Source organism: Lotus japonicus, chromosome 6, assembly GCF_012489685.1.
Source record: "Lotus japonicus ecotype B-129 chromosome 6, LjGifu_v1.2".
NCBI classification, from domain to species: Eukaryota; Viridiplantae; Streptophyta; class Magnoliopsida; order Fabales; family Fabaceae; genus Lotus; species Lotus japonicus.
Genome location: NC_080046.1, coordinates 13,839,238 through 13,851,152, shown reverse-complemented (window position 1 = coordinate 13,851,152; position 11,915 = coordinate 13,839,238). Strand labels below are relative to the sequence as shown.

Genomic DNA, 11,915 nt, shown 5'->3' with positions numbered 1-11,915 from the left:
TTTTTCCTTTGGTTACAATTTCTATTTTACTAGCTCTTGGAGCTTGTGAACTAAAACCTGCCTTCCTTGCATCCTGATATGGTTAATCTATTAACCTCATGCTTTAGTCTACTAGCACTCACTAAATCAATTTGCTCATTAAAATGCATAAAAGCAGTACATAAATCATATAGCTTAGCAGTAGCACTGAAAGTTCAGAAAAGGCAAATTAAGTGTGTCACAAAGTCTGGTCTATTAAAACTTTCAGTTTTGATTGGTCCATTAACTTGTCATGAGTGATTTCAATTAGTCTCTCTTAATTACCCAACTATTTAGTGGATAATTAGTTAATTATAGGGAAGTAAAAATCCAAAAGTTGGGATGTTTCTAGTTGATTACAAAAAGCATGCAAAAGGTTAATTGGCTACTGTGACTTTAATTAGACACTCCTAATCAATCATTAAACATGATAGCATGATGAAACGTGCATTAGTAACCATAATGAATACATACTTGAAATCATCACAGTAACTACCTAAATTTAGAAAGAAAAAAAAAAACAATTCAAAACTTAAGAATATTCCTTCCACATGCAAAACATCCAATTCATAGTCAAACAATTAATCGATTCTTGATTCCCCACTTCTATACAAAGCTGCAATGTCCAAATCCTTGATGATTGGAAAAAGAATTCCCAACACTTGCAATCGAAATTCTTCACTGCTAGATATAACTAGCTAGAAGTAACATTACATTTCCCACTCTAGCATGAATTTTCATTTTTGTTCAAGTTGAAGCAAAGAGCAGAGAGATCATGCTATGAATAGATTTGATCTATACCTGAATAATCAGTTGAATCATATAAGAGGGGCAGAACTTCTGTAATAAACCCTGGATCATAAAACTCAGTCATAGCTGTACTCTGCAGACCGAAGTTCATATTATAGCATCCACCTTGTATCCAGTAAGAATATAAGTCCTCATCCAAAGAAGCAGGAGTATCACCTCCCAAAAGTAGGTTTCTTTGGTAAAACTCTAAATCAGAAATGGAACTGAGATTAGATCCCTGTGTTTTCAAGCCTAAATTTGCAGCGGGTGTTGGTTGTAAAGGTTGATCACTCATCATAAGGCTTCCAGGTTGAATCGGAAAGGTGTCAAGTGCACTCACTTCGGAACTCACAGAACTGGTGTGACTGCTCTGGTAATCAGAAAACAAAGATTTTGTTTCTATACAAGCAGGAATCCCTGCCTCAGTTATTGCGGGAGTGGAACTAATTGAAGCAATTGATTGTGATTGATCAACTTGGATATGGTGCTGCTTTCCAAGTAATGGCGGCAACTGGTTGAAGCTATCCTCTAACTGAACAATTGACTTCTGTTCTTCTCTGAGTTGCATTCCTGGAACTTCAGTCCAAGAGTACTGTGTTGGGATGGCACAATCAAACGATGTAAGGTTACCTTTTGAGGAAGATTTTTGTCCGCCGTCTTTCTGAAGCCTACTCAAGTAAAGCCGGTATTTCTGCACAACAAAAGTTTTCCATAAGAAATCTGAGTTTCAAACTTCAACTAATCAAACCTATCTATATTCTTTCCATTCCTATGGTTTTGTTTTAATGAATTTACAAGTAGATTTGCATCTAAATTGTAATATTTCCTAGAGACATTTGTACAGGACCATTGGTTGGGAAGTTAACTACTTACACCCTATTGTATTAATGTGAAGATCTGTGCATATACATGAGTTAGAATCACACATGTAATAAGAATTATTAACATCATTCGTTTTTGTTAAAAATCAGAATGAAAAATATTATGCATCACCTACCTGCAAGTGGCTAGCAATCTTCTCTCTAGTCAGCCATGGAACATTCATCAAATCTAGTATTTTCTTGGGACCAGCTTCTGCAAAAGAAAAATTATTTGTTAGAAAAAGATTTATGTAACAAACATGTGATGGTCACTATGCAGTCACACTTATACATTGAGGAAATTTAGGTTAGGCATAGGACCAAGATTTATAGAACATAATGATGAATCCAAATACCAATTTAGAGATAATAAACTTACTATCTAGTCCAATCTGATTCACCGCTTTAGCAAACTTGTAATGAAGATCGTCAGACCAAACGAATCTAGCTTTCTTTGTGGTAGATGGATCGGAAAATTCTCTGTTATCTGCAACTTTTCTTTTCTTGGTTGAGGTCATACCTTCTCCAGCAATCAGGTCTCCATAATCAGACTGTTCTGATCCATTTTTCATCAAGTGAATGCTCTCAAAACTTTCAAATTCTCTAGCCTCATCTATCCTTTTTCTTAATACATGTTGCCATATAATTTTTAGTTCTTTGATTCGTACAGGCTTGTGGAGATAAGCACACGCTCCAAGTTGGACGCTTTTCATCACTTTGCTTGTTTCTCCATCCTTAGACATCACTAAACAACATTTTGAAGGGAATGACATGTCAGAGCATTGAATTTGAATCAATGTTAAAAAGATTACAATGATAACTTGAAATATATTATTGCGAGAAAACTTACTAATGAAAGGAAGATCCATCTCGAGTCTAACATGCTCAAGGAGTTTCAACCAATCCATGTCAGATATGTTTTCATCACTGATCACTATATCGTATCCATCCTTCCTTTCACGAAGCAAGTTCAGAGCATGTCTTGCTAAACAACAAGCAGTCACTGAAGCAAGTTAAAGAAAGAGAGTCAGAATGAGTAACAAATAAGCCATGATAACAGAACTTACAAGGAAGACATAAGATACGCTTGCTTTCCAAAATTTCCTAAGGGATTGGAAGCCAATTAAGATGTTGACAGAACCTAAAGCATTTCTTCTTTATTATTACAGATAGTGTAAATTTGTTCATCTCAATTTTTTTCCGTAGTCCAACCTAACATAACCTCTTACATCTATCAGTGCAATTCAGATCAACACTTAGATTCTTCTAAAACTGTCCATTATCATAGCAGTCATGGTATCACTAATTGGAATATCTTTCAAGTGGTGGTTTAATGTGTGTCTTATAAGCACTAAATTCTCTGCCCTTCAGTTGTGACAGTAAGTTTTTACAATCTACCAGGGACACACGCTTAACAAGAAAAGGCTTGGTTGCTGAATCTAGATGTCTAGGTAAAACCAACAAATGATGTGCAGTTTCCTGTATTCAGTTACTCAGTATAGTTTTGTAAGAACTAATCTGAGATGCCACTGCTAGTGCACCAAGTATCCTCTCACATTAATCCTTGTCCGTGTTTTTATAAATTACAAGACTAATTTGCCAGGGAAAAAGATAAAAGAAACCCAAAAATATATAAAAAAGAAAAATTCCGCCAAAATACATGTAATTAACTTTGTTTAACTACTTCAATTTCATCAATTTTTACATGCTCATAAAAAAAGACAGTCTGGGAAACTGACTAATGGCAAAGCATGTGCATCAGAAACTGAAACCCTAACCATATGCCAACCAAAACATGCGAACGCATGATGGTAGATGAAGAGAAACATTAAAAATGAAAACTTTATATCAATTTTGAAGATCAAATTAATACTGGTAACTTGGCACACAAGAATAGTGGCAGTGTGTGGAAATAGAAAGGAAGAACTACTCATGAAAAATACCAAACACAGAACCCCAATTTCATCAATTTTTACATGCTCATAAAAAAGACAGTCTTGGAAACTGAAACCCTAAAATGCCCGCAGTGCCCCGCATTCTTTACCCCAACCAAAACATGGGAACACATGATGTAGGTGGCATAGAAATAGTAAAAAAGAAAAGAACTTGGCAGACAAGAACAATGGCATGTTCATCATCCAAGGCATTATTGCTACCAAACACCCACCCCTAATGGCAAAGCATGTGCATCAGAAACTAAAACCCTAACCATATGCCAACCAAAACATCGGAACACATGATTGTAGATGGCAGACAAACAAAAAATAGTCATGGTAACTTGGCACACAAGAACACTGAAGAAGAACTGAAACAAACAAACAAACAAAAAAGAAAGGAAAGAAAAACCAACCTTCATAGTCGCACTTCTTGAGCTTCCTTTCAAGAATCTGCAAACATGTTGGATCATGATCGACAAGGAGGACTCGCAGACCAGCAGGAAAATCATGTTGAAGAGGACAAGGGAAACGACCATTTTCCATGTTTGATGTTTGTGAGAGACAGGATCACTCAGTGCTTCAGTTGAGAAATCAAAACAAGGGTTTGGTTTTCTTGATATCACTCACTCAATGCTTCAGTTGTGAAATAAAAAAATAAGGGTTTGGTTTATTATGGGTTTAAGGAAGGAAATAGAGAGAGAGAGAGAGAGAGAGAGAGAGAACGCGCGTCATGGCGCCAGATGGCTAACGGCTCTATTTTGGAGCGTGTGCCTTACGCGATCTGATTTTGTGCTCTATTTTTTGTTTTCCTTAAATATTAATTTTTTTTTGAAAGTAAATATTAAAATTAAAAGAACTAAATCATATTAATAGATATTAAAAATAGAAAGTGATCAAATAAATAAAAAATATATTTTGTAAATTAATCAAGAAATTAACTTTTTCTTTAAATGTTAAATTTAAACTACGAGTCAAGTTTATTTGGGGCAAATTATCTTTATGTACAAAATTTTGACATAAAATAAAAATTTAATATATTTCATTCATCTCAAATTAAGACAAGAATTAAGATTATACTATTTTAAAAATAAGGAACTAAACTGTTCAAAAAAAAGGAACTAAAATAATGGGTTTAAGAAAAAAATTAAAATAGTAATTACAATACTTATCAGTTTAAATTAGGGTTATTTATTAGTTCTCGAATTTAATTTTTTTTAGTCTGAACAAACATTACCCCATGTAGTTCATTGTTTTTGTTATGTAATATAGTTTTCATTTGTTGCTTTTAATAGCAATTTGCGTTTCAAAGCCAAACAATTACTCAATTCGCTTAAATAGTTAATAACGTGAAAGAACTAGTAGTTAGTCAGTCCTCGTGTGATCAATATTTTGTTACAACGATGAATGTCGTGCACTTGGGACTCATCAAGTTTTTGGCGCTGTTGCCAGGGACTGCACCTATTAGTAATTTCACTCTTTAATTAGGTTACAAATTTCTTTTTATTTTTGTTTTTTTATAACCGAGTCGTCTAACCATGAATTTTATGAGGAGGAGTCTTAGCGTCGATAGTATCTTTTATCCAGCATCGGATAGCACCATTCGCATAAGGCTAAGAGAAAAGAGGCTCAGGAGATGAACAAGGAGCAAATAACTTCAGCTTAAGAGACTATGTGCTGCAAGGGGTTCTCAGAGCAGTATAGCTTGACCTACTATTGTAGCCAACAATTTCAAGCTGAAGACATATGTCATGTCTATGATCCAACTAAATCAGTTTGGGAGTTTACCTTTAGAAAACCCCAATCTGTATTTAGACACCTTCCATGTGATTTTTCAGACAGTCTAGCTTGATGAGGTGACCGAAAATGCGCTTAAACTACGCCTACTCCCCTTTTTATTGAAAGATAAGGATAAATTATGGCTTCGATCCGTACAGGAGGAATCAATAACTACTTTCACCTAATTCGAGACCGCTTTTCTAGCTAAATATTTCCCTTCTATCATAACAGTGGAAATAATGAGATCAATCATGAAGTTCTACCAAAAGCAAGATGAAAATTTATATGAAGCTGGGACATTTTCAAAGGACTCCTTCATATTGCCTACAATTACCATGATTTTAATAGTTGGCTTATTATCCACATCTTTTATAGTGGGGGGGGGACATACACCTCTAGGGTCCAATTAGTCAAATTTAAAATTCACTTCTCTTTTCTTTTTCTTTAACATTGTCATTCATGTTATTAAGTGTCTTTTGTTAAATTTAGGGTTAAATATGTTCCAAGTCCCTGACATGTATGGTTAAATCTAAATAGGACCCTAGAAAACTTTTATTACTTTTGGTGCTCACATAGCCAGTCCAGATAAACTTTTCATGTCACTTTTATGCTTCAAAAATTTCTTCAATCGCTTTTGGTTCTTCTGCTCCTCTTTCGATTTCTTCCTCTTCCTCTTTATCTTTCTCCTCCCACCCAACCTTCTCTACAAAAAATTTTGTTGTTTAGCGGCATTTTGTTTTTATATTTAGCGGGGGATTTCAACGTCCGCAGTTTGATTACCTGCGTCCTGCGGTTCTGAAAAACCCCAAAGTTACACACAAAATCTAACAGTTTGTCACCCCACAAAATCAATTTCTAACCGTTTCACCACAATACCAGCATAGTACTCATTTCTTAGCCTTTGAAACTGCCTTTGAAGGTATATAAACACAACAACTAAATGTTCATATTTGTACTTGGCAGTTTCAATATCTGAGAAACATTGTTGGACTTGTAGAACAGGTACAAGTTGGCAGAAGAATAGTTTCATATATGCACTTTACAAAATACCCTAGTTACTTAAGCCTAACAATAAAAGTCTCAATAGAACTTCAGAAAGTGAAACCAACACAGTTATAAAGTTAATTGCTATCTCACACTTAGCACACTGAAATTAGAGAAAATGACATATCAAACAATCATATTTGAGTATATTATTTCAGTGAAAGTTTGAGGGCAGAGGAACCAAAACATACTTGAGCCTCACTAGTCATGTACTCTGCTTTTCAATGTCTCCCATGCCTTTAAGCCATCACAAACTGCAGCAACAACCCCATGTTAAATATTATCATTAAAATGCAGCATGTTTATAGGTTCATTAACTTCTACATGTGGCAAGAAAATGGATTCTAAGAACTGAATCATGCACACATCTTAATTAAGAGCAACTCTGAAGACACCTTAAGAGCACAACTATGAAGATAAGGATCATGCTGAAATTAATATCTGATATTGTTCAAAGAAAAGACTCGCCATGCATTCCATTTCTTCGACAGAAAACAAAACAAGATGAGAAACTACAAGCAATCTAAAAAATCAAATGAATAACCTTGTTTCTGGTTAGCTTCAAGTTAACAGAAAACTCCTTTTTCATTCTATAATGGAAATAAGCATCAAATAATCAAGTTATATTTTATACTAGATGATGGATGTTATAGAAGCAATTGGAAGCAATTGGAAGATACATTACCAATTGCTCCTTTGGAAGACCAATTGTTCTGCTATAGAAGGTGAAAGATATAACTGATTTGCATTTTGATGTTTATATTGTAAAGGGAAGAAGAGTAGCAAGTTTAGAAGAAACCAACTTCTGGTTTCAAAACCCAAAGACTAATTCCATCCTTGTCCAATTTATTAACCAAAAATACTGTTAACAAAAGATCAGTTAGACCACAGGGAGGGACAGCTACATAAGACTCTATCTCTTCTTATCACACAACTGAAATTTCTATGCATAAAATAGTCTCTTTCCTAGCTACAATCACAATTGATAACATGGATATAGATGTTAAAGCAGTTAAAGCCTGAGGTGCAGGTTCAAATATTACAAGAAAACGTGAAGTAAAATTAAATAGGCAAGCATAATTACCATGAAGCTCTGGTGACCTTTATCTACGTGTAGATGATACATAATTCCCTACTCCAGGAAGTCATAGGAAAGACTCTAGGTGGTGTCAAATACTACACAGTATAAAAAAAAAATCTAATGGAGTAGTCTCATAAAAATTCAAGAAGACTATTGACATTTAACACAAAGGAATTTCTTCGAATGTAAAATATATAAGGAAGTACCATGGGTAATGAAACATAAGGTCGTTGAGAAGGTATCTTTGCTAGAAGTACCTCCATGGGAGATAGAGGTGCAGTAGTCTCTGAAATCATGTCCACTATTTCATAATATGAAATATCACTTTTCTTGGCCATGACGGCCATGAGTTTAGCAACCTATAATGAACAAGAATAAATTATTTTTGTTTTTGGGTAGCAATTACTCACCAAGTTGAAAATCAATATGCAGTCACAATTTTAGATTGACAGAAGACAGATTTGATAGAAAGAAAGATATTTACAATTAGCGCCACACAAAAGACCAATCACACCACACCAGCACATACATAATGATTCAAAAGAGGCAAAAATCAGCTTCTAAATAAATAGCTGCACACATGAACATGTTACAAGATGAATACCTGAAGGTTTGACACCTGCCCCCCAAATAAAGTATCTTCCATTGACAGGGTTATATTATGAGTCTCCTTCTAAGCATCAGTAGACTGCTCCATTCCTCCAAGTCTCACGATATGGAAGTCCAATAGCTAGTGTATGAGAGAGCTCTCATACTCTCTTGAGAATAGCTGTAGGAAAGCCAACTTTGTTGAAGAGATTTACTTTGGCAGCAGTTGCTACATCATAGAAAGAACAAACTTTTAGGACAATGAAAATTAATGATTGTTCATAACAAAAATAAAAAACAATAAAAAGAAGTAAATATTAACTGCTTGGGGTTGAATTAGTATTGGTGATTATTGAACTTCCAGGGAAGATATCTGTGTATGTTAGACGGGGAGGGTATAAATTATGGAGAAACCCAACAAGGAACATGAATGCTCTAAAATCTTTGTGATTCAGACCTCAAATCATACATTTCTAACACTAATGAACTAAAAAACAGCTCATTCACCGATTCTGCATTGCATAAGAGATAGTAAATCAATTAACCACATCAAGACATGACAAATTATAGAACAAAATGAGAAGTTAGAAGGGAGGCACCTGTTATTGGTGGTGAGTTTGAACTTTAAACTTTGAACTCAACTACAAACATGACTTTCTTTGCCCGTTTCTCAAGTTAGTAAGTCACAGATTACTAATAATGCTACGCAAATGGTGCTCAGATTGCACATTTTGTCTACCAGATATCCTTAAAAATGAAGATCATTAAACATGTTGTGATGGACCTTTCAGAAGATCACAAGTAACAACAATTACATGAATTTCGACATATATCTATAGCACATTTGTTACCAAGCAAATAAGCATTTTTAAAAAATTAAAGTAACCATATTACCATATTCAAATTTGAAGTTCAAACAAGAATTGCTATATATAAAACAGAACAGAATTAAAATAACCTTTGGAAGAACTAAATGCAGCTCTTCTCCGCAGATCTGAGCTCAACTCTTAGACCGTGGGCGGTTTTTGGTGGAATTCTTAGGTTTAGAGGAGGACCCATCCTGTGTCAGTCTGAACTCTGAACTGTAAGGATTAAGGAACTTTGATGGGATGTTTGATCTTTTGGGTAACGTGCTTTCCCGCTTCTATCCGTATTGACTTTGAAAACTAATTACTCCCTCCTTTATTATTTATAAAAACCAAACTAACATTTCACACCCCTTAAGAAAGTGGTTGTACCGTTGTAGTATTAAATTTGTTCAAATTTATCTCAATTTTACAAAATTACCCCAACTTATTTTTTTTTTATCATTAATGAGTTGCATAGTGAAAAAAGAGAGAAGCCTATATTAAATGAGAGTATTGTTGAAAAAAATAATTAATCACATCTTGAAATTTGAATTGCTATTATAAAAATGACCAAGATATACCTTTCATTTGGTTTTTATAAATAGGAATAGGAACGGAGGGAGTATCAAATTTTTTTATTTTTCACATTAATGGTATGTTTTGATGTACAGGTGAAAATGAGAGAAAGGAATTTAAGAGCAATCAATATGAATGGAAAATGAGGTGATTTTAAAAGTCTTTGTATTGATAGAAAAAGATGAGAATGAAATGAAAGGAATACTGAGAGTGATATTTACATATTTACCATTTTACCCCTTTCATATAAATCTTTCAAAATTAATTTATATCTTATTTTTTAAATACATGTTAAATTAAAATATCTTTAAAATTAATTTATAAAAATTGAATAAATTATTATGATTGTAATTTTATATGTAATTTCAAATAAGACCGTGATTTGTCCCCGTAGGATAGCTCAAGTGGTAGGAGTTGGGGAACATATGAGTTGGGTAGGGGAGGTCTAGGGATCAATTCCTGGCGGATGCAATTTATCTTTCCGATGTAAAAAAAAATAAGATCGTGATTTGCAAAGCAGTGGATTTCATACTAAAAGCTTGATCTAATGAAGCGCCTACACGTGACAGGCAGTGTTGAATCAAGTTATTGATCAGTAAGAAAGAGAAAGGGGCACAAAGGCTAAGCAATACTATATTAGGTTTTTTTTACTTATTGAAGGGAGATAACGTGATTGGAGGAAAAAAAAGAAACAAAATGAGAAATTGGAAGAACAGCGGCAACGTGAAAATAAGGAAAAAGAGAAATAACTTTGACAAAAGGGAGAGGAAGAAAAACTAAGAAACGATGGCCAGGTTTCCGAAGGTGCGTCGAGGTCGGACAAGCGAAGGTTTTCCCCCCAATTGACGCTCAAGAAGCCAGAGGATTCTATCCAACCAAGGAGGTGGATTTTGGTTCTTAATGAGGGTTCACTTTCCAGTTTAGTTTTTGCCTCAACTTCTAGAGGTAGGTGCAGGCAGTGACGGATCCAGGATTAATAGGTCGTGGGGGCAAAATACACATAAAAATTTACAACATTAAAAACATAACATATTACTATTAAACTTCTCAATACACATCATAATTATTCTCTACGAGTTTTCATATTTTAAAAACATTGCACAATACTTTCATTCTCAACACTATCAAATATTTCTCTCTCTATATAAGTTACTAAGCAATCATTCAACCACTCATCCCCCATGCGATTTCGCATCCGATTCTTCATAATATTCATTGCAGAGAAAGCTCTAAGCTCTTTTAACTGTTGCAGTTGCCACTGGAAGTATCAAAGCCAACTTAAAAAACGAATACACTAATGGATATACAATATGTTTTTTGGTCTCCACAAGCTTTGTAGCAAGATCACTAATTCCACCCAATTCTGAAAATTCACTATCAGAGCAAATGTCTATAAATGTGTTCTAATCTATTATCTTTTGGATATTTGACTTGTTGAAAAGGTAAAGAAGTACAAAGAAGTGAGAGAAAACTTTGTTCAAGGACGTGGGGTCAAATGCAAGAAGTACAAAGAAGTCAAAGAAAAAAGTTGAAGTGATTTAACTTTTAGTGGCATTGGAAGTAAAATAGTGTAGCTATGGGGGCATTTAGTTTTTTGTGGGGGCAATTGAATATTTTATATTAAAATATAGGGGTATTAGGAAGAATTTTGCTCAAGGACGTGGGGTCAAATGCCCCACCCACTCAACACCTGGGTCCGTCACTGGGTGCAGGGGCGCCTCTCGGATGGGTTTTTTTAGTGAGGTTGGTTGTGTGCGGCCTGCGGTGGCTTCTTTTGGCGCTTTTGTTGGTGCAACCTTGGTTTCTATTTTGGAGCCTCTAGTAGACTAGTACTGTATAGTTGTGAGGCTACTTGAGCTTATCCAACATGCTCTTTACTAACTCCTCAAGTTTGTAAGACCTTTTGGGGCAGCTGAGATGCTATTGGACATTTTGGCCCGACCGAAATATTTATATAATAAAAATAATTCCTTTCGAAATTTTGTTATGACATTAAAATTTATTCTTTTTAAATCTCCACTCCTTGTATTTACTTAAATAAATGAGTAAAATACACTCACTCCCCTTAAGGTTTGCAAGAATGACATTCCACCTCATTCTTATCTAAAATCTACACTCCACCTCATTTAATATAGAGAAAAAGTGACGGAAACAAATTTGTCACTAATAATTACTAATTAATTAGTTAAAATTTAAATAAATTTAATGCATATACACTATAATATATCATAATTTATGAAAATAATTTTACTGAATTAGATTTTAAGAAATCATCCATTATGCCTGTCGAGCCCACGCCTCATCCATCTCCAAACCATGTTTCTCACCACAAATGACCACCACAAAACTTTTGTTCCCTTTAGCGCGGCAGCCACCGTTCCAAAACGTGAAATCCAAG

General features: G+C 34.5%; 1 protein-coding gene and 1 long non-coding RNA gene across 2 annotated transcripts; both read right to left on the bottom strand.

Annotated features, from left to right (window-relative positions):
- Positions 1 to 386: 386 nt before the first annotated feature.
- LOC130724944 (two-component response regulator ARR11-like) lies at positions 387 to 4,147 on the bottom strand. The gene is made up of 5 exons (XM_057576210.1): positions 4,018 to 4,147; positions 2,518 to 2,670; positions 2,047 to 2,412; positions 1,805 to 1,881; positions 387 to 1,498 (listed from the first exon to the last, which is right to left on the bottom strand). The coding sequence occupies exons 1-5, from the start codon at positions 4,145 to 4,147 to the stop codon at positions 797 to 799; spliced, it is 1,428 nt and encodes a 475-aa protein (XP_057432193.1). The 3' UTR covers positions 387 to 796.
- Positions 4,148 to 6,254: 2,107 nt separating this feature from the next.
- On the bottom strand, positions 6,255 to 7,860 carry LOC130722147 (uncharacterized). Its single transcript, XR_009013793.1, has 3 exons — positions 7,712 to 7,860; positions 7,509 to 7,600; positions 6,255 to 6,678 (listed from the first exon to the last, which is right to left on the bottom strand). It is a non-coding gene; the product is annotated as an uncharacterized LOC130722147 (long non-coding RNA).
- Positions 7,861 to 11,915: the final 4,055 nt, after the last annotated feature.

Coding starts and splice junctions, on each gene's coding strand:
- LOC130724944 (XM_057576210.1), bottom strand. CDS start 4,147: ATGGAAAATGGTCGTTTCCCTTGTCCTCTTCAACATGATTTTCCTGCT. Junction 2,671..4,017: donor CAAGAAGTGCGACTATGAAG/GTTGGTTTTTCT, acceptor AACTTGCTTCAG/TGACTGCTTGTTGTTTAGCA. Junction 1,882..2,046: donor GAATCAGATTGGACTAGATA/GTAAGTTTATTA, acceptor TTTCTTTTGCAG/AAGCTGGTCCCAAGAAAATA.